This window comes from Rhineura floridana, chromosome 9 (assembly GCF_030035675.1).
Source record: "Rhineura floridana isolate rRhiFlo1 chromosome 9, rRhiFlo1.hap2, whole genome shotgun sequence".
Classification (NCBI taxonomy): domain Eukaryota; kingdom Metazoa; phylum Chordata; class Lepidosauria; order Squamata; family Rhineuridae; genus Rhineura; species Rhineura floridana.
Window position 1 is genome coordinate 66,353,553 of NC_084488.1, and position 22,324 is coordinate 66,375,876.

General features: G+C 40.9%; 1 protein-coding gene across 4 annotated transcripts in view; it reads left to right on the forward strand.

The window, feature by feature from the left end:
* SLC10A7 (solute carrier family 10 member 7) overlaps positions 1-22,324 on the forward strand; it is a 245,325-nt gene that overhangs the window by 162,367 nt on the left and 60,634 nt on the right. For all 4 annotated transcript variants that reach the window (XM_061584763.1, XM_061584765.1, XM_061584766.1 and 1 more), the window contains exon 7: positions 10,472-10,555. In XM_061584763.1, the coding sequence (XP_061440747.1) occupies positions 10,472-10,555 (84 nt within the window). The remainder of the gene's footprint in view (positions 1-10,471; positions 10,556-22,324) is intronic.

Sequence of the window (22,324 nt, forward strand, 5' to 3'; positions counted from 1 at the left end):
TCGAGATATATTATGTTCATAGCATTCCCACAATCTACGAGGAAGGATACCCGATGAAAAAATGAGATAAGATTAGTCTGGCAGGATTTGTTCTTGATAAATCTGTGTTGACTTCTAGTAATCACTGCATTGTTTTCAAGATGCTTACAGACTGACTGCTTTATAATCTGCTCCAGAATTTTCCCAGGGATTGATGTTAGGCTGATTGGTCTGTAGTTCCCAGGTTCCTCCTTTTTGCCCTTTTGAAGTCGGGGACAACATTAGCTCTTCTCCAGTCATCCATCACTTCATCCATCCTCCATGATTTTGCAAAGATAATAGACAGTGGTTCTTCAGCCAGTTCCTTCATTACTGCAGGATGCAGTTCATCAGGCTCTGCAGATTTGAACTCATTCAAAGTGATTAAGTATTCCCTGACCATTTGTCTATCAGTTTCAAGCTGTAATCCTGCCCCTTCATGTTTCCCTGGAGGGTCCTCTTTGGGGAGAATACTGAGCCAAAGTAGGAATTGAGCACTTCTGCTTTTTCTTTGTCATCTGTTCACACTTTGCCATCCTCATTGAGTACCACCATTTGTTTTCTCTGTCTTTTGTGTTGCTTTTGGCATCTCTCACTAAGCTCATCTTATTCTCAGCTTTAGTTTTCCTGACGCCATCCCTGCAATTCTGTGCTACCTGTCTGTACTCTGCCTTTGCGGCCTTCCTTCCACTTCCTGTATGTGTCCTTTTTTGTTTTCAGGTCATCTCTAAGCTTTCTATGAAGGCACACTGGCTTCTTCTATTGTCTTCCTCCTTTTTTCCTTGATGGAATTGTTTGCCATTGTGCCTTTAGAAATTCCTTTTTTATAAACTCCCACCCAACTTGGACTCCTTTTCTCGTTAAGAGTCGCTTGCCATGGAACCTTACTTACCATTTTTCTGAATATTAAAATTGGCTTTCCTGAAGTTCAGGATATGTGTATGGCTGCTCTAAGCTTTTGCTTCCTTTAAAATCAAGAACTAACGTATAACATGGTCACTTTTCCCCAGAGTTCCCATAACTGTCACTTCATCCACTGTGTCTTCTATATTGGTTAGAATCAAGTCAAGGATAACTGATCATCTAGTTGCTTCCTCCACTTTCTGTATGAGAACATTATCTCCAACACAATTCAGGAATTTCTTGGAGGGGCCATGTTTGGCAGAATTTGTCTCCCAACAGATATTGGGGTAATTGAAGTCCCTCATTACTACTACATCATGCCTCTTTGAAACATTGGCAATTTGCTTTTCAAAAGTTTCATCCTCATCTTCTCTTTGATTGGGTGGTCAATAGTAGACTCCAATCACCATGTTCCTTTTATTCCTTGCCCCATTAATTTTAATCCAAATACTCTTGGTGGAGCTACCAAACTCGTCATCCTGTATTTCTGTGCAGGAATATACATTTTTAACATATAGCATGACTCCATCTCCCTTTCTATTACTTCTGTTCTTTTTGAACAAGTTATATCCTTCAATTGTTGTATTCCAGTCATGGGAATCATCCCACCAATTTTCAGTTATATCTATCAAGTCATATTTTCTCCCCTGTAGTAAGAGTTCAAGTTTGTCCTATCTGTTTCCCATACTCTGGGCATTAGTATACAGATATTGAAGACCATGTGATTTATGGCCTGGCTTCCTTCCTACATATTTTTGAAGAGTACTACTGGGCTTTGTTAGAGCCATTCCCTCAGTTCCTCTTACTGTGTACTTAGCCTTTGTTAGTAGTTACCGCCAAGTTTACATCTCCCTCCCCCTTAGGATTCAGTTTAAAGCTCTTCTGATGAACTTCTCCATGCTGTGGCCAAACACATTCTTCCCAGTCCTTGTGAAGTGCAACCCATCACTTGCGAGCAGTCCATCTTCCAGGAAGCATAGCCCATGGTACAGAATCCAAATCTCTCGAATCAGCATCACCTTCATAGCCAGTCATTCACCTGGAGTACTTTTCTTTCCCTTTTTACTTGTCTTCTAAGTACCAGAAGGATGGATGAGAAAACTATCTGGGCCCCAAAGTGCTTGAGTTTCCTTCCCAGAGTTTCAAAGTCTGATGTGATTTCTTTGTAGCTGCGCTTGGCAGTATCATTCGTTCCCACATGGATGAGAAGAAAGGGATACCTGTCAGTGGGCTTGATGAGTGATGGCAACCCTTTTGTCACATCTGTTATCTGTCCTCCAAGGAGACAGCATATCTGGCAGGTCCATGGATCTTCTCGGCATACTTGGGTTTCAATCCCACACAGTAGGGTGTGTCCCACTCCTCCTCCTCCTCTTTTCTTCTTGTCGTGGGGCATGGTTTCATTGCCTCTGCTTGACTGAGCTTCAGCCTCTTGCTTGCTGTTGCATGGGGTCTCGTGTAATTCTTCCCCTGCAGACTATCCTCTAGTCTCATCCTCAAGTCCCTGGAAGCGATTCCATAGTTCCACCGGTGAAGGGTGTTTTCCAGCTCTTCTACTCATATCACCCTTTTACACAGAGTTTCCTCCACTTCGTTGTTGCTTTCCACAATAGTCTCCTCTTCCGCTTCAACTTGCTGCTGTTCTTCCACCTCCTGTACTTCTCTTTGCTGCTGCTGTTCCAGGATTCTAAGAACTCTTTGTCTTCTCTTATACTCTTTAGTGTGGCCACTCACCATTCCAAGCCCCTCACTTTGTCTGCCAACAGCTTGCAGTTGTTGCATGTGTATGCCATGTTGTTCTCAGGCAAAAAAAACAAATATTGCAGGTCACTGGAGTGTTCTTCCCATCCATAGTCTCTACTGCCTGTTGTTGTTGTTGTTGTTATTGTCATCTTTATTTATACCCCGCCTTTTTTCCAAACTGGAACTCAAGGCGGCTTCCAGATAGAAATAAATACATATCATTAAGAACCTATAAAAATATAAAACATATAAACATATAAAATCAGCATTAAAACAGGATTAAACTATTAAGATGTTAAAACCAATTACTCTTAAAATACTGCAACCCAATTTAGGAGCATACAAGTAAAACAATAACATACAGCATCCTCTTCAGTCACTACCCTTAAAACCTTCAGTTCCAAAGGCCTGCCAGAAGAAAAAAGTCTTTAGCTGTCGGCGGAAAGACTGCACAGAGGAGGCCATTCTTGCCTCCCTGGGGAGGGAGTTCCAGAGCCTAGGGGCAGCCATCGAAAAGGCCCTATCTCGTGTCCCCACCAGTCGCACTTGTGAAGGTGTTGGGATCGTGAGAAGGGTCTCTCCTGAAGATCTCAGGGCCCAGGCAGGTTCATATAGGGAGATACGGTCTGACAAATAGCCTGGACCTAAGCCGTATAGGGCTTTATAGGTCATAACCAGCACTTTGAATTGTGTCCGGAAACAGACTGGCAGCCAGTGGAGCTGTTGCAGCAGGGGAGTTGTATGGTCCCTGGAACCAGCCCCAGTTAACATTCTGGCTGCAGCTTGTTGCACCAACTGAAGTTTCCGAACAGTCTTCAAAGGCAGCCCCACGTAGAGTGCGTTACAGTAGTCTAAGCGGGATGTAACTAAGGCATGTGTCACCATAGCCAGATCAGACGACTCCAGGAACGGGCGCAGTTGGCGCACTAGTCTTAACTGTGCAAAAGCATTCCTGGCCACCGCAGAAACCTGGGCCTCCAGGTTTAAGGCTGAGTCCAGGAGCACACCCAAACTGCGAACCTGCGTCTTCAGGGGGAGTGTAACCCCATCCAGCACAGGCTGAACCCCTATTCCCTGATTCGCCTTTCGACTGACTAGGAGCACCTCTGTCTTGTCTGGATTAAGCTTCAGCTTGTTCACCCTCATCCAGTCCACCACTGCTATCAGACACTGGTTTAGAACCAAGACAGTTTCCTTGGAATTAGGTGGAAAGGAGAAGTAGAGTTGGGTGTCATCTGCATACTGATGGCACCGAACCCCAAATCTCCGGACAACCTCTCCCAGCGGTTTCATGTAGATATTAAATAGCATGGGGGACAAAACTGAACCCTGAGGGACCCCACAGGCCAATGGCCAAGGAATCGAACAGGAATCCCCCAGCACCACCTTCTAGGTTCACCCCTCCAGGAAGGAATGGAGCCATCGTAAAACGGTGCCCCCAAGTCCCATCCCGGTAAGGCGACCCAGAAGGATACCATGGTCGATGGTATCGAAAGCCGCTGAGAGGTCCAACAGAACCAACAGGGACACACTCCCCCTGTCCAGTTCTCTGTGTAGGTCATCTACCAAGGCGACCAAAGCCATCTCTGTCCTATAACCAGGTCTGAAACCAGACTGAAATGAATCTAGATAATCCGTTTCATCCAGGAATCCCTGTAGTTGGGAGGCCACCACACGCTCTATTACCTTGCCCAGGAATGGGATATTAGACACTGGCCGATAATTATCCATAATAGAGGGGTCCAGGGAGGGCTTTTTCAACAAAGGCCTTACAACTGCCTCCTTTAGGCACATTGGAACTCTGCCTTGTTGTAGGGAGGCATTGACCACTTCCTTCACCCACTCGGCTAGGCCCCCTCTGGCACTTTTAATAAGCCAGGAAGGGCAAGGGTCTAGCAGACATGTGGTGGGCCTCACCTCTCCAAGGATCCTGTCCACATCCTCGGGTTGTACAAGTTGAAAAGAATCCATTATTATTGGACAAGCAGGAGCCAAAGTTACATCCACTGAGCCTGTATCAACTATAGCATCCAAGTCGGAACGAATCTGAATGATTTTGTCTGCAAAGTGCCGTGCAAATTCTTGACAGCGGGCTGATGAGTGGTCTATATTATCCTCTCGGGGGCCAGAATGTAGGAGACCCCTGACCACTCGAAACAGCTCTGCTGGTCGGCTCCCCGCAGACACAATGGTGGCTGAAAAGAATAATTTCTTTGCTGCCCGCACTGCCATGGAGTAGGCCTTCAGATAGGCTCTAGCCCGTGTTCGGTCAGACTCGCTCCGAGTCTTCCGCCAACATCGCTCTATTCTCCTTCTCATTTGTTTCATCACCATCAGCTTCCTGGTAAACCAGGGGGCTGGTTTGGCTCCATTCCGTGAGAGGGGACGCTCAGGAGCGATCATGTCCACTGCCCTGGCCATTTCCCAATTCCAGAGGTCAGCCAGAGCTTCAACAGAATCACCTGCCGAGGTGACAGGAAAAACCCCAAGAGCTCTCAGGAAACCATCCAGATCCATCAGCCTCCTGGGGCGGACCATCCTAATTGGTCCCCCACCCCTGCAGAGGTTTTGAGTCGCAGTGAGTCTAAACCCAACCAGGTAGTGATCTGTCCATGACAACGGAACTACAGAGAGTTCCTCCACACCAAGATCACCACCATCCCATCCAGCACAGAACACAAGGTCCAGAGTGTGGCCAGCAGCATGAGTGGAACCAGATATTACTTGGGACAGACCCATGGTTGTCATGGAGGCCGTGAAATCCTGAGCCACTCCCGCCAGAGTGGTCTCGGCATGGATGTTGAAGTCCCCCAGTACATCAAACCTAGGTGATTCCAACACCAACCCCGAGACCACCCCGGCTAGCTCAGGAAGGGAGACTGTTGAGCAGTGGGGTGGGCGGTACACCAACAGAATCCCTATTCTGTCCCGGCCACCCAACTTCAGATACACACACTTGAACCCTGAAGACTGTGGGATAGGGCACCTGGTCAGGGGAATGGTATTACGATAGACCACTGCAACTCCACCTCCCCGCCCCCCAGGTCTTGCCTGCTGCTGTACAGAGAAACCTGGTGGGCAAAGCTGAGAGAGATTAAACCCCCCCCCATCTTCATCCAACCAGGTCTCTGTAATACAAGCCAGGTCAGCGTGCTCATCCAGTATCAGATCCTGAATGGCTGTTGTTTTACCATTCACCGACCTGGCATTCATAAGCAGCATTTTCAACCCAGGGGGGTTATCACCCCGGCTATCCAGACTACTTGGGTGGGGAGACAGCTTGGGGGCTGTATTGGAATGACCTGTGCTTTGTCCTGTTCTCCTTTAGAGTAAATAGGAGAGTTCCACTAGTATGTGGTGTGCCATACAAGAAAAAAAAAATTTTTAGGGACTTCCCCTGCTGAACTCCTCTGCCAAACTCCTGTTAGCTCTCCCTGTTAGCTCACTCTCTGAGAGCTGGCTGTCTTGTACATCTTCTGGACCAGCTGACGTAGCACCCTCTGCTTTGCTCAGTTAGGAGTCAGGAGACAGAATGAAAACTTCCAGCACACACAGCTGCTCCTAGTTGCACTCAGCAGCCATCATGCCACACCCTTTTAGCCAGTAGCTTCAGGCCATGCCCCTTCCAGTCAAGCTGCTCTGGAGCACTTCAGAGCAATAGGTCAGAGCCATCATCTACTTGATTTCTCGCAAACTACTACTACTATCAGGCAACTGAAGAGGGTCATATGAACCTATCATAATGAAAAACCTATGAAGACCAGGATACTAACCAAGTTATTTGTTTGTTACTTACTTATTAAACTCCCCCCTTGCAAAAAAGTGCTCCAGGTGACATATGAGCCTTCTAACAGCCACATATAATTACAGCAGTACAGCAACAATATGCTCAGCAGAATCTTGCCTTTGAGAACAATGTTTTAACTTCCTGGCAAATACTAAAGACTCTCCTAAGAGAGGGAGTTCCATAAAGTGGACAACAGAACAAATAAGGTCCAGGCGCAGCATCAGCACCCAGCACGCACAGCCGCTGCCAGGGCTCTACTGCTGTGAGTGCTTCCTTAAACAATTTTTATGGCCCTGAACCTCCATCTTAATTTCCCACAATGCACCCAATGTAGCTTTGCACCAGGGGAATTGTTGTAAATGAAATGGTGTCAGGAACTGCCATTTTAATAAGCCATTATTTCCTTGAATTATGCTGTGTCAAGGGAATATTGGTACATAAGACAGCAGTTCCCAGACTTGCACTGGGAACTGCCTGTTGCTGATTGGTATGGTTCTCACCCACCAAGTAAATCTGCCAGGGGGACCCACTGACTACCAAAAAGCATTTGCCAAGGGCTCTTTCAAGCCAGGAGCTCTTGGCAAGTGTCCTCTGGTGGGCCCCCTCCTGAGAAGACTGTATGTAGAGCAAGACCTCTTCAGATGACCTTAATATGCCGGAAGGCATATATTACAAAATGAGCTCTTAAAGCAAGGATGGCTGACCTGTGTGACCTTCCACATACTGCTGGACTACAATTCCCATCAGCTTCAGCTAGCATGGCCAATGGTCAGGGATGATGGGAGTTGTAGTTCAACAACATTTGGAGGGCCACAGGTTAGCCATTCATGTCCTGTAGTACCCAGACTATTCAGCCCTTTGAAATGAAGAACCAACATCTTGAATTAGGCTGGAAGCTAATAAGGCAGCAATTACATAGTACAGCAATCATGCCACAATGTTAAGTTGTAATTTAAGGCTGATTCTACAAGGATGAAAACAGAACTGTGAGTTCATATATCATTTTAAACCTGATTGCTTAACCATACACTGAAAGCCATTTGACATGTTACCTTTCACAATATATGTTAAGTCAGCCAAACTCCATTCTGAGTGAACTAAATAGGCCCATCTGAACATTTGCAACTGAAACACAACCTTACAGAGTTGCCTGTCTTAGGTCCACTTCACTGATGTATATCTTAAGAATTTGTTAGTAGGAGTAATGTTGAAATCTGTCTGTCTTTTTTACTTGCTGAGAATAAGGACAGTGGAAAATCTCCAGCTGGTTTTGTTGATTTAGAAGTTTGAATGAATGAAGGCAAATGTATAAATTCTGTCCCACTACAAATGTGATATGGAGCCTTTGCAGATGCTGGAGCAGCAGTATAATGTGCAATTAGTAACACACATTGCACTAGTTTTAGTTTCCAAGTAGTTACCAAGAGGAACACCATATAGATCACATTGCAGTATTCTTATTGTAAAAGTCTTGAATTACTTTCACTGGGTCTGAGATGACAAAAAGCAGTGTTTCCTTGTAACTAATCTGTTGTTGGTGAAAAGTACTCCTGACACAGCCAGCACCTAGGCTAATAGGCATACTGTTGGAACTAGGAGCATCCCGAGAATATAGGCAAGAGCATTCCAGGAAAGCTGAAAATAATGGATATGATGAATCTTCTTTTATTCCATATTGGAATGCATTCCTGTATATCTCAGGAACTTTCCTTGTAATGGTTTTTGTGGAACTAGCAGGTACCATTTGATAGACATTTCTATCAACACCTATACTCTTTACTCTTCAGTACAACATACTCTTTCCCTGTAGCTAAATCTGTTCGCGCTCAGTTCTCTGAGCAGACAAAAAAGCAATCTGATCATTTCTTTATTTATTTCTATGTTTCAGCAAAATGTTCTCAGGGCAGTTGACAATCAGTAGAACCCCCATTTAAAACAATGTGTCATAAAAACAATGAGATATTAAAACAGTAGAGGTTAATAAAAGCATTCTGTCATCGCAGAAGGAGAATAACACCAAAGAAATCTGAAGATAAAAAAGGTGTAATAAAACAAAATAAAAGGTTTTTGCCTGGGGTCAAAAGGACATCAAGATAGGTACCAGTGAACCTTTCTGGAGAGAGCATTTCAAAGATGGGGTACTAACTGGGGGGAAAGCCCTTTTTCTGGTTCTCACCTGACTAGCCTTGGAAGGTGGAAAGCACAAAGAGAAGGGCCTCTGAAGTTGATCCAGGGAAAAGACAGGTATTCAGTCCCAAGCCATACAGGGCTTTAAAGGAAAGTGCTGACACTTGGAGTGGTGCATGGAAACAGGTGAGCAGTCAGAAAAGTTGTTTCAAGACTGGCACGGTGATTTCCTTAGGGCTGATCCCAGATAACAGCTTAGCCACTGTATTCTTTATTAGATTGAGTTCCTAAAGATATTCTGGTGTAGATTTCACAACCTCAATATGATTAGGAGGATGCAAGGCCACAACCTGATTTTTTTTTAAAGTTTATGCCCTGAGGAGCATAGCCTGGAGAACTACCTCTGAAGTTGACTTAACAAAGTGGATGAGGGATTGCAATTTGGCACAACTGGTATGAAATGTTTCATCTGACTCCACTAATGCAATTGTGGCAGTTACAGATGCAGCATCTTCCTTAGAGGATACCACAGCTGTGATATTTGTCCTCTTTGCCAAAAAAGGAGAGGAATTGAACAGCTGGTCTGGAAAAGAAATAAGGGCATGAAAGTTGATTTCCATCTGAGAACTGTGACTTGGTATACCAGAGCACATCTATCCCTTCTTTAGGAGTTTTTATTTCATTTGTAAGGTGGAACACAAATAAAATCACGAATTATTTTGCAAGCATTGTTAAAACTAGTAATACTGTTTCAAAAAGGCATAGAAATTGGAATACCCAAAAACATTTCAGGACATAATGAAAAAATTTCATCCTGATTACATTATGCTGAGAAACATACATTTACTTTACAGTGTAAGATATGTTCAGCTACAACTCCCATCATATTGTGTATGCCTTTTGTGTTACCTTGGAAGGTCAGGGTGGAGATCCTATAGCCCTCCAGATGTAAACAACATGAGAGACGAGATGGAACTCTGCAGAGCTTGGTTGGACATTCATGGCTAACCTGTGGCCCTCTAGATGTTGTTGGACTCCATATCCCATGACCCCCAGCCAGTATGGCCAGTGATAAGAGATTATGGGAGTTGGAGTCCAACATCATCTGGAGGCGCACAGGTTCGCTATCATTGTTGTATGGTGTTTCTGTGTAGCGTAATACCTCAGTTAACAAATCCTCCAGAAACCAAGCTCCTTTTAGCTAAAGCTTTTTTTCATGGTGAAACTGACGAGATTTTTGCTTTAAGGTGAAATTGACCGGCATGTGTCTGCTTTGTTATCAAACTGATAAGCCTGTGCCTTTGCTTTGCTAGGGTGAAACTGACAAGCCTGTGTGTTTGCTTTGTATTAAAGAGATCTCTTGCTTTCTACCAGGGCTGGGAAGGGAAGGATACAATACGATTCAAAGGAGGGGAAAAAGGGAGAAGGGGAATGGGTGGGTGCTGGGGAGGCACTCTGAAACACCTGTTGAAGCTGCCCCCCATCTATGAGCAGGTGTAGGAACCTATCCCTATTCTTCCCATGCCATTCCTACCTCTGGTACCAAAGTTTCTGTTAAAGAAGTAATGTCCAGGAACTCATCTACTTTATTAACTGAGGTATTACTATAATCAGAATATATGGCTTGCAAAAGTAAGGCATATACAGTGCAATCTAGTATCTGTCTACTCAGAAGTAAGTCCCATTGAGTTTAAGTGGTGTAGGATTGCAGTTACAATCACTGATTTGTAGAACTGTCTTGTGCTTTGCATTTGGTACAGCTGTACAATACTCATAAACACAGATTTATACAGCTTTAAGTTTTATATCTCTAGATGCAGTATTCAGGCTCATTGGTAGTTCTCTAACAGTTAAAATTTGATATTAATGCTGCACCTTCAATTTCTTTTATAGCTTGGGTCATCATCCTCTGTGCCTTTCTCATCAATATTCTCACAACTGTTCATGACTGTTGTAGTTCCACTCATAATTGGACAGGTATGTTTCTAAAATATATATATATATATATATATTCTATGTTTTTTAATGTATTATAGACTGCAAAAGAGAAGAGTCTGTCGCTTAGGAAAAGGCCTCTGGATAGTGGAATTTAATAACAGAGAGATGACACTATAGTGCTCCCTGAAGCCACATTGATTTCAGTTGAGACTCAGCAGCTGTCCTTCACTTCCTCAAACAAATACTTTTACATATCAAATAGAGAATTTGTGAACATGAAGCAGGGAAGAAAACGGTAATCTAAATGCAAAAACAGGCAGTTCGGTGTAAATGAGCTGTGAAAACAACATAAATGTGTGCCATAAAGGTGGACATATGACTTGATTTAGACAAAGTCTCCTGAATCTTTACTTGCTGGAGCTCTACAGGTAATTGATACAAATTAAAGATTGTTCAGCACATCCAAGCATGTGCTGAAGTATAAAGAATTGCAGAAGAATTGATCAAAGTTGTGCATAAGCATTTCTGATTATCCTTGTTCATGTTTATTTATATGCATTATTCATTTTTGTGTAGAAAACAAGCTTTGTAAGGGTATATAATACAAATATTTATTTATTTGAGCACCTGTATACTGCATTTCAGGGTCATACATGTGTATATAAATTGGTCTCAGAATACATGCCAAGGCCCAAGTATTTGTGTTGGCTTCTCAAATGTAAATTAGGACAGAAATACATACATGCATGCCTTTTCTTTTTTAAGAGTATTTTTGGAGTATATTGAGATTTATGCTTTTGTACAAAAAAGAAGATTCATATTACACCAAAGGTTATACTCAAGTAGTTACGGTTGACTGTCAAAATTTTATTTCTCTATTATCTGCATTTAATTTCAATTAGTTTTGCAAAACCAAAAAACATCTATAACAGTTTCCACTGCCTGTTGTCAGGAAGTGCAGGCTGAACAGGACACTTGATTAGTGATTTATGCAAGATTGTGTATGCTCGTGCCAGAACCCATTTCAGGGAATAAGAATATGCCCCTGTGATTGCCAAGAAATAGGGGGCCTCTGCTTGGCCAGGCCAAGTATAAATACCAAAAGCCTGACTTTCTGCTCTTGCTTGGCCAATGGACCAGTACCTAATGCTTAGTGCATTCCAGCCTGCAGCTTTAGCCCTAACTCTGGCTCCAACTCAAATCCCAGCAAAAGCTCCTGACTTCATGTTGGAAGTGGGGCAAGAGCAACTCCTGTTTTGTTTTTTTGTTTGTGCTCCAGAAGGAGATAGAGCTAGGGTCCTCCAGGTGGATAGGCTTGTTTACCTTTACCTGTGATGCTCTGACTGACTTCCTTCTGTCGCTAGACTGTTACGTCTTTAGGGAAGCTTACCTGCCCCATCTCCTTCCACCCTTTCCACTTCTTCCTTCTCTGACTGTCCAGGAGAGAGGAGACATTCCTTTGTCTCTGCTCTCTCTTCAAGCCATGAGGCTAACTCCCGCACCTGGGCGTTACACCTCCAACTTAGCTGGTTAGTTAGAACTAGGTATGCCTTTTCTATCTGCTATGTATTTCTACAAATAAAGTAGGTTTTTTTATTTTACTAAGTCTCAAGTCTCAGTGATGCTGATGCAAGGTAAAAGCCTGCTTTCTTAGGCAAACGCACGCACACACTGGCACACTCGCATTTCAACATCTGCTCTTACTCTGCTGCTGTGGTGCTGCTTTAAACGAAATTAAGCAACACAAATACACACAGCGCAACACTTCAGAGATCTGGAGTTCCTTCTGTGTTCACGAAGTGGCCTGGCCTACCTGTGACACTTGTGAATACTAACCTCTGTTGTGCTAACTTAGAAAACCAACTAGTTTCTGTCATATGACAGGGTTATCAACTCAGTGCCTGCAGGCACCATTGCACCCGTGATGACCATCATTGGCACCCCTGGGGAGGAGCCCCAGAATCTGAGTTTTCTTGAAAAAAATAAAAGTAAGTCTCTCGCCCTCCTAGCAAAAAGGTTATGAAGCAAAATGTGCAGGTATTCTAAGCAACTTCTCTGACATGAGCCAGCCTGGCTGCTCCTACCTGTCATTGCTTTTAGCGAATGAGTGAAGTCAGAGCTGTGATTGGTAAGTGAGTTGTTTGGACACCAGGCAATAGGAATCCCTGGGATCCTAGTGTCTGTTTTCTCCTCCTTTTTGTAGACTTTTCCTGCTTCTGTCTTATTTTCTAGTTCTTGGAATCTCTGTAGTTTGCTGTTCCTTTTTTTCCAAGCAACTTGGATGAATCTTTCTTGTCGTGGGTTTGTCTGAGATCAGGTAGTCCCTAGAAGTTATGTTCTGCAAATACTGCTACACAGTAAGTGTGGGTGAATGTTAAAGAATTCCCTGTATCCCAAAAGGCAAGTGTGAAAACTTTGCAAAGAGGTTTAGGCTTGTCTCCTGCTCTGCAGGAGTTAAAGACCAGGCACTCACTAAAAATTCACGGTATAGTTAAGTTAAAGTACAATGGTATCCATGTCTACTCAGAAGTAAGTATCTCTGTGGTTACAACAACAACAACAACAATCGTTTATTGTGGTCAAAGACCTGTCCTATGGAAATGTATAATACAATACAGCTAAAATAAAGAAAAATAATAGAGTATAAAATCGCAAGGACCATGCCTTTTGGTTCCAATTCAATTGTTACATTCATAAAATAAACCAATTAACTATGTAAAACTTCAAGTCGTAACAATTGCACAGCATATATAAAATTTGCGACCCTCATTGTAATTACTTTATTTGATCCTGTTATTAAATAGCGCAACATTTTGTCAGGGGCTAATTGTGCATTACTTTCCATTATACCAGATAAAAATTTACAACGTATAGATTCATATATGGGGCAATTGAACATAACGTGATTGAGTGTTTCAATATTACCCTCCCCACACGGACATACACGTTGCTCGTAGGAAGTTCCTTGATACCTTCCAATCAATAATGCAGAATGAAGCGAATTAAATCTAGCCTTAGTAAATGCTAGACGAAGTTTTGGGATCGTAAGGAAATCCAAATAGGCAACATGGTTAGAGGGCATAGGATTTAGTTTAAAATAGATAGGAGAGCATGTTTTTGTGGCCATGGCAATATCAGTTTGAAAATCTATATCCTTTAAACGAGTCCGAATAGCAGATTTAGCCGAAATAGAAGTTTGTACAGATAGATACTCTAATGAAAAGCGTATCGAGGAAAATTTACTCCTAAATTTTCCATTCCAACTGAATGTAGAAATATCATCCCAGAGATATATTAAATAACCCGGAGGATGTTCATACGCCAATCTAGCCCAATAATTTGTGGCCCTTGACCACGCTTGGCATTCAATAGAAGAAAGACCACACTGTAATCTAAGAGCCGCCGTCAGAACGCATCTTGGTACACCCAATATACAGCGTAAAAAGATGGATAGAACAGATTCAACAGAAGAATTAAATGTGTGGATCCATAGTGCCACACCAAAAGGTAGCTGTGGAATAATTTTTAATTGAAAAACCTGAATAGCTGCGGGCACATACCTCCCCCCTTTATGGAAGAAATAACGAAGAACATGTCTTGTAGTATTACGTGCCTTCTGAACAGCAGCCCGTATATGGGTAGCCCAATTCAGCGTTGAATGGAAGGTAATACCTAAATATTTGTACTGTGAAACCAAATCAATTTGTTGAGCATTGACTGTCCAGGTACCTAATGTTTTCCGTCTTGAAAACACCAGGATTTTTGTTTTAGCGTAATTTATATTTAAATAATTCTGCGTGCAGTAAAACATAAAGGTGCGTAGTAATCATTTAAGCCCCACCTTAGAAAGAGAAAGGAGGGCAGCGTCGTCCGCATACAGAAGCAGGGGGCAAGGTTGTACACCTATTTTGGGAGAATGATAATCGCTGGATGTACAATTTAAGTTTAAATCATTAAGATATAAATTAAATAAAAGGGGAGCTAAAATGCATCCCTGTCTCACCCCCTTTCTTGTAAGGATTGAGTCCGTCAGACCTCCTTCGTGTCCGCAACGGACGCGCAGTGAGGTGTGTTGATGTAAATTATAAATCAGAAAAAGTAAGCGTTTATCTATTGAGGATTTTGCTAATTTACTCCAAAGATGTTCCCTTGAGATAGAGTCAAATGCAGATTTTAGATCGACAAATGCGACATAAAGGCCATTCCCCTTATAGTTCATGTATTTTTCTGCCAAAAAATTTAGCAGAAGATAATGGTCAAGGACAGAGCTTCCTTTTCTAAACCCGGCCTGTTCCTTTCCCAGAACATTTTCTTCCTCCATCCATGTATATAATTTACTTTTTAGATAGGAAGCATAAAGTTTACCAATTACAGATAGTAAACTAATTGGCCTGTAATTTGAGGGGTCCTCTCTGTCTCCGTTTTTATAGATAGGAACAACTATCGCTTCCCTCCACACCTGTGGAAAGGAGCCAGTATAATTAATTCTTGCGAATATATTAGCTAATAGCGGAGCCCACCAGTCAGGGAAATTTTTCAATAATTCCGGGGGAATATTATCTGGACCCGGGGCCTTTGCCAATTTCAACTCCAATATCAAATCCTTTATTTCTTGCTGTGTGGCCGAGGGCCACTGTGGAAGATTAGAAAAGTCTGGGGAAGAATTAAAAATTGGAAAATTGTGTCGATCATCCTCGTACAGCTCAGAGAAATACTGTTCCCATTTATGTGGTGGAATGTTACAAGGTATATAGGGGGTAGTATCTCTGTGGTTAATGGGGCAGCCATTAATTTAGGGTTGGTATTGAAGAAAACTAGGGATCTTGTACCTTTAACAGCTGCGTGGCAGGCAGGAACTCAACATTAAGCCTTTTCTAGTATGGAAATACAATTATGGAAAAAGCTTCACCATGACTGTACTCTCTCTAATTTTATGTTATGCCACCCCCCCACCCCCCATGGCAGCCATACTGTTTTTGTTTATCGTCGTGGGAGGAAGGGCAGGATATAAATTTAATAAATAAATAAATAATCAAAATTTGAAAGCTTCTTATGTTGTACCAGAACCTCTAAATGCTTTTAAATGGTCATACTGTACTAACTCAATCTGTTGGACAAATGAATGAATATAGTGTTGTCAATGAAAATAAGACCTCTGAAGAAGGTTCAGTTAATTGAATATATTGTCTAGCAAACTATGGCATAGGTAACCTTCTACAATTGGATTTGCTACCCATGTCAGGAATTGAAAAAATGTAGAGCCTGATGATGACCATCTTTTTATGAGGATATAAACCTGGAAAGTCCACTGGAAAGTTAGATCATGTATGTCCTTTTCAAACAACAATTGTAATGAAATTACTCCTTGAGTACAAACTTTCAAAGACAGAACCCATCACACCACTTTTTTACAGAAGTAAAAAACTTCCGGGAAGGGTTGCTTTTCCTGTGCTGCCTCTGAGCCGAGCTCTTGTCTCAGAAGAAGCTTTTTCAGCTTTAAAATCAGTCAGAACGTCTTTTTTGACTGGTAAAGATTTTCTCCCGGTCAGGGAGAAACGTGAGATTAACCACAAAGCCTGTTTTTGTGGGGAGGACTGGATTTCATTTATTTATGAGAAAAGGTTCAAACTGCAATGTCGGACGGACTTTCATCAAGCTCTAGCTGATTATAGCGACACGTTTATCTTTTCTTCAAAGAAAAAACGGATTTTAACAGGCAAACAAGCATCCTTCTTTCTATTTTCTTTTTTCACTTGGTTTAAATTGGTGTAGTTAAAAAAGAGATTTGTCAATGAATCAGCTGTGAAGAATTCCTAGGTGAGTTATGGCTTTTCTCATTCACTTACGAAATTAAGAAGGAAAGAAATTGAAAAAGCTTATCTTTGCTTTTATCGCAAAAAGCTGTCCTGGAGGTGCATTCTAAAGATACCAACGGAAGAGGGATTTCTATTTCGAGGAGGGGGGAAAAACTTTTTTTGGTCTATTTCATTTTGACGAATCTGCTTGTTCACGACACCACTAATTGTCTTGATGTTGGGAACTAAGTTTGTTTTGTATTCCTGAATACATAGAGATAAGGCAGGCTGTACTGTCTACACTGATATCAGCAGCCTGGAATATTAACCCAATTGTGGCTGAAATAATTTTTGTTTCTGTGGTTTTAAGAATGGCAATCAGGAAAGTGATTGAGACCATGGAAGAAATTATGTTTCAGAAAATAATGGATGAGATTGAGATAACAAAACAAACCCTGAGACAGGGCAGACAGGAGATGAAAATTGAATTTAACAAAATGACACAGGAGCTTAAAGAAATAGGGGATTCTGTAAAAGAGGTGTTTGATGGGATTAGAGATGAAAAAAGAAAAATTAAAGGGAAGCCACAAGCCCTGGAGATTGGAACAAGTGTGAAATTGGAAAAAGATTTGGAGTTTATGGATCTTAGAAATAAAGTTTACTGTTTGGAATTCAAAGTTGTCTCTGAAGAAATTAATGAAGATTTTGGTGGTAAAGTTATCAATGCCTTGGATAATTTTCTGGACTGGAATGATGTGATGGAGTTTGACATTGAAAAAATCTATGGAGTTGGCTACAGATATGTGACAGTGGAGAAACTCTTAAGAGATGAACCAGTGCATTTTGTAAAAAAGAAGAACAGAGATATGACTTTGCAGCAATATTTCAGTAACATATTCAGAATTCTTGACTGGAATGATGTGATGGGGCTTGTCATAGAAAAAATCTATGGAATTAACTACAAATATGTGACAGAGCAGAGATGTACCCAGAACAGAGATGTGGCTTTACAACAATATTTCAGTAACATATTCAGAATTGATGGCAAGGACATATTTGTGATGGGGGAAATTCCCATCAGACTCTTGTTATATGACTATGGCTATGACAGCAAGATCATCATAAGATACTGATAATGGATGAATGGATACTGAAACCACTGGACTTAACATAATGGATGAATGGATACTGAAACCACTGGATTTAACAGGACTATTGAAGATGGAAGATGGAATTAATATTGAAAATGGAAGAATGGTTATGGAAATTATTGGACTTAAGACTTCCGGGAAGGGTGACTTAGCCTGTGCCTGCTTTTGAGACGGGCTCCTGCCTCAAAAGAAGCTTATTCAGATATATCAGTCAGTTTTTTCTTTTTTTTTGACTGATTAAACTTCTCCCGGGTAGGGGGAAACGAAGAGATTAACCTCAAAGCCTATTTTTGTTGGGACGACCAGATCTCATTAATTTATGGGACGAGGTCCAGCCGACGAAGGTGGGACGGATTTTTAACAGCAAGCTCTATCTGTTAAAGCGAACGTTCATCTTATCTTCTAAGAGAGAACGCATTAACAGGCAAGCACCCTTCTTTCTATATTTTTCTTTTACTTGACTTAAATTGTTGCTGTTTAAAAGAGATTTGCCAGATTGATCGGTTTTTGACATCTCACTGGGGAGCCGTAACTTCTCTCTGCTACGCACTAATTAATAGCTTATCTCTGTTTTTGTTGCAAAAAGCTGTCCTGGATTTGCATTCTAAAGATACACACAGAAGAGGGATTTCTATTCCAGATTTTTATTTTGAAAAATATTATACTGTTTTGAGACTACTCTCTTTTTGGTCTATTTTATTTTGACGAATCTGTTTCTTGACGATTGCCATTAATTGTTTCGATCCTGGGAACTGCATTTTGTTTACTTAACTATTGGAGAGATAAGGCTGTCTGCTCTGTTTATACTGTGATGTCACCAAGTTTGGAGTATTAACCCAATTGTTGCTGAAATAAGAAGTGGTTTTCCTATATTTTTCTTTTAAAATGGCAATTAAGAAAGTGGCTGAGAATCTGGAAATAACTATGTTTCAGAAAATAATGGATGAGATTGAGATAACGAAAATTGAATTGAGTAAAATGAAGCAGGTGATTAAAGATATAAGGGTCCCTGTGAGAGAGGTGACCCTGGAAGGGGTCCCTGTGAGAGAGGAGACCCCGGAGATTGGAACAGGGGTCCCTGTGAGAGAGGAGACCCTGGAGACTGGAATAGGGGTCCCTGTGAGAGAGGAGATCCCGGAGATTGGAACAAACGTGGAACAGGAACAAGATTTGGAGTCTATGGACTTTAGAAATAAAATCTATTGTTTGGAACTCAATGTTATCTCTGAAGAAATTAATGAAGATTCTAGAGATAAAGTTATCAATGGCATGGATTATCTTCTGGACTGGAATGATGTGATGGAGCCCAATATAGAGAAAATCTATGGAATTAACTGCAGCCATGTGACAATGGAAAAACTTTTAAGAGATGACCCAGTGTATTTTGAAAAAAAGAACAGAGATATGATTTTACAGCAGTATTTCAGCAACCTATTCAGAATGGATGGCAAGAAAATATTTGGGATAGAGGTAATTCCCATCAGACTCTTACTATATGACTATGGCTTTGACAGCAAGATTATTATGGAATACTGATAATGGAAGATTGGATATTGAAATTACTGGACTTAAGACTACTGAAGATGGAAGATGGAAAATGGAACTAATAGAGATAATAGAACAATGGCTACTGAAATTACTGAACCTAACAGATTCTGATGTGATGGATTAATTGAAATGTTTATTTTGACTATGGTTATGACAATAAGATTATCATAATTAGTAATGAGATGGATTAATCGATATGCTTATCTGGAAAAAAAAATTGATAGATATATTTCTTAAAGAATTGAAATCTCTCTTTGACTTTTTGTGGAAAGAATAAAGTAATGTTTATGAGATTTGATGATTAAGTAAGATAACTACTGGAGGAAAGTGATTTTATAATATGACTTAAGAGACAGGATTGCTATATATTATAGACTTATAACTGATTTGATCTTTGACAAATGGGAAGTCAATATTTTACTCTTTATTTTTTATTTTTGTTTTTTTTTTCTTTTTTTCTTTTTGTTTAACTATTTTTGATTTTGTTTTTTGTCTTTGAATGTTTTATGATTTTGTCTTGTATGTTTTATGAAAATTTGAATAAAAATTATTGAAAAAAAAAAAGGAAATTATTGGACTTAACAGATTTGACGAGATGGATTAATCGATACGTTTATTTGGACTATGGTTATGACAACAAGATTATTATGGGATACTGATAATGGAAGAATGGCTACTGAAATTACTGGACTTAACAGGATTATTGAAGATGGAATTAATATAGATAATGGAAGAATGGCTATTGAAATTATTGGGCCTAACAGATTTGAATCAGATGGATTAAGCGACATGTTTATTTGGAGAAAAATTGAAAGATATATCTCTCAAGGAATTGAAACCTCTCTTTGACTTTTTGTAGAAAGAATAAAATAATGTTTATGAGATTTGATGATTAATTAAGATAACTACTGGAGGAAAGTGATTCTATAATATAATTTTAGAGATAGGATTGTTATATATTGTAGACTTATAATTGATCTGCGACAAATCGGAAGTCAACATTTTATTTTGTTTGATTGTTTTTGTTTTGTTTTGTTTTTTGTTTTTGAAAATTTGAATAAAAATTAATGAAAAAAAGAAGTCAAGAAAGCAACATCTTGTTGTACATTGTGTTTATTTAAAATCTATGCTTTTAAAGTCTTTCTGATATAGATGAAAAAACTAGTACTATCCCATATTTTTGTGGTGATCAGTTTTTTACAGGAAAATTAGGGTTTAGAGGAGTACTGTGGGGGACTTTTCACATTTTTATGCCTGTAAGTCCAATATGTTTCTGCTTCAGCACAATTTTATGGTTTCCTTTTTCTTCACCAGCAGCCAATCTGGGATCACATACTAGAAATGATGGTCAAACACAAAGTACTTAATTAAAAATTTTGGCTACATGGTTACATCACTAAAGGCAAACTAAGACTTCACATTGCCTTCACTTTGAATAGATGGGGAAAGGGAACATGTCTCCATTGCCAGATTACTTGGTGGCATTCCCTGTCTACCTATGCTGCATTGGTAGTTTCATTACCCACTAATGTTGCATGACAAGACTTTAGTCTTGTCCTCTAATTCTGTGCAGTTGCACATGACTGTTCAGGGAGGAAATTAAATAAAGATGTGCACTGAATGTGAATCCTTCTCAAACTGGGCGGAAGTAATGAGTGGGGTACCGCAGGGCTCAGTCCTGGGCCAAGTGCTCTTCAACATTTTTATTAACGACTTGGATGAGGAGGTACAGAGCATGCTTATCAAATTTGCAGTTGGTACAAAATTGGGGGGCATAGCTAATACCGTGGAAGACAGAAACAAAATTCAAAGGGACCTTGATAGGCTGGAGCATTGGGCTGAAAACAACAGAATGAAATTCAACAGGGATAAATGCAAAGTTTTACACTTAGGAAAAAGAAGATGGGGGATACTTGGGTCAGCAATACTACAGGTGAGCAGGATCTTGGAATTGTCGTTGATCACAAGCTGAATAAGAGTCAGCAGTGTGATGTGGCTGCAAAAAAGGCAAATGCTATATTAGGCTGCAATAACAGAAGTATAGTTTCCAAATCGTGTGAAGTATTAGTTCCTCTCTATTCAGCACTGGTTAGGCCTCATCTTCAGTACTGTGTTCAGTTCTGGTCTCTGCACTTCAAGAAGGATGCAGACAAACTGGAACAAACTAAGAGGAGGGCAACAAGGATGATCAGGGGACTGGAAACAAAGCCCTATGAGGAGAGACTGAAGGAACTGGGCTTGTTTAGCCTGGAGAAGAGAAGACTGAGGGGAGATATGATAGCACTCTTCAAGTACATGAAGGGTTACCACACAGAGGAGGGCCGGGATCTCTTCTCGATTGTCCCAGAGTGCAGGACATGGAATAATGGGCTCAAGTTGCAGGAAGCCAGATTTCGGCTGAACATCAAGAAAGACTTCCTAACTGTTAGAGCCATACGACTATGGAATCAATTACCTAGAGAGGTAGTGGGCTCTCTGACACTGGAGGCATTCATGGGGCAGCTGGACAGCCATCTGTCGGGAATGCTTTGATTTGGATTGCTGCATTGAGCAGGGGGTTGGACTTGATGGCCTTATAGGTCCCAACTCTACTAGTCTATATATATCCTCTGCTCTAGCAAGTTACTTTTGCACAGTTGGATTGAGGAAGATTTTAGATAGGAGTCTCCCTGTCCTTCCTGGAAATGCTAGCAATTGAACCGAAGTCCTTCTGCATTCAAACAATGTGCTCTACTATCCATGAGCTAAGGTCCTTCCCTGTGGGTTGTCTTCGACACCTACCCCTTTAAAAGCAGTTTAGCGCCCTTTCCAAAGGGGACACTTCTGAGAAAATGCCCTTCGCATTTTGGCTTAGCTCTAGAGAATCACAAAATGAAAATTCTCTAAAAAATATTCATGTAAGAAAGGCTTTGCTGCAAATTTGTCTTGATCATATATTATTTCAATGCAAGATAGATCTGGGTTACGATGTGCTTGAAATGGTTGTTGAAGGCAGTTATTCATGAGCCATTTGTGTTGGACACAAATTTTCACATTTTGTACTACGTGTGGTAAAAAGTTTCTATAGAATACAAAGCAATAATCTCATCTGTCTCTAAGCCATATTGCTCTGTTTTTCTGATGCTGGGACTTTGGACAAAGGTGGCCTCTTTGTGTTGTCTCATTTTAACAGAAGACCGACAGGTAGCAGAAAAATGAGTACCATGACAATAGTTCCCTTTCCTTTTCTGCTGTCCTCCCTTCTCTAGATCTAAGTGCTTGTGACAGATTTTTATTTTATGTTTTATTTTAAAGAGTGATTTATGATTAAAAGT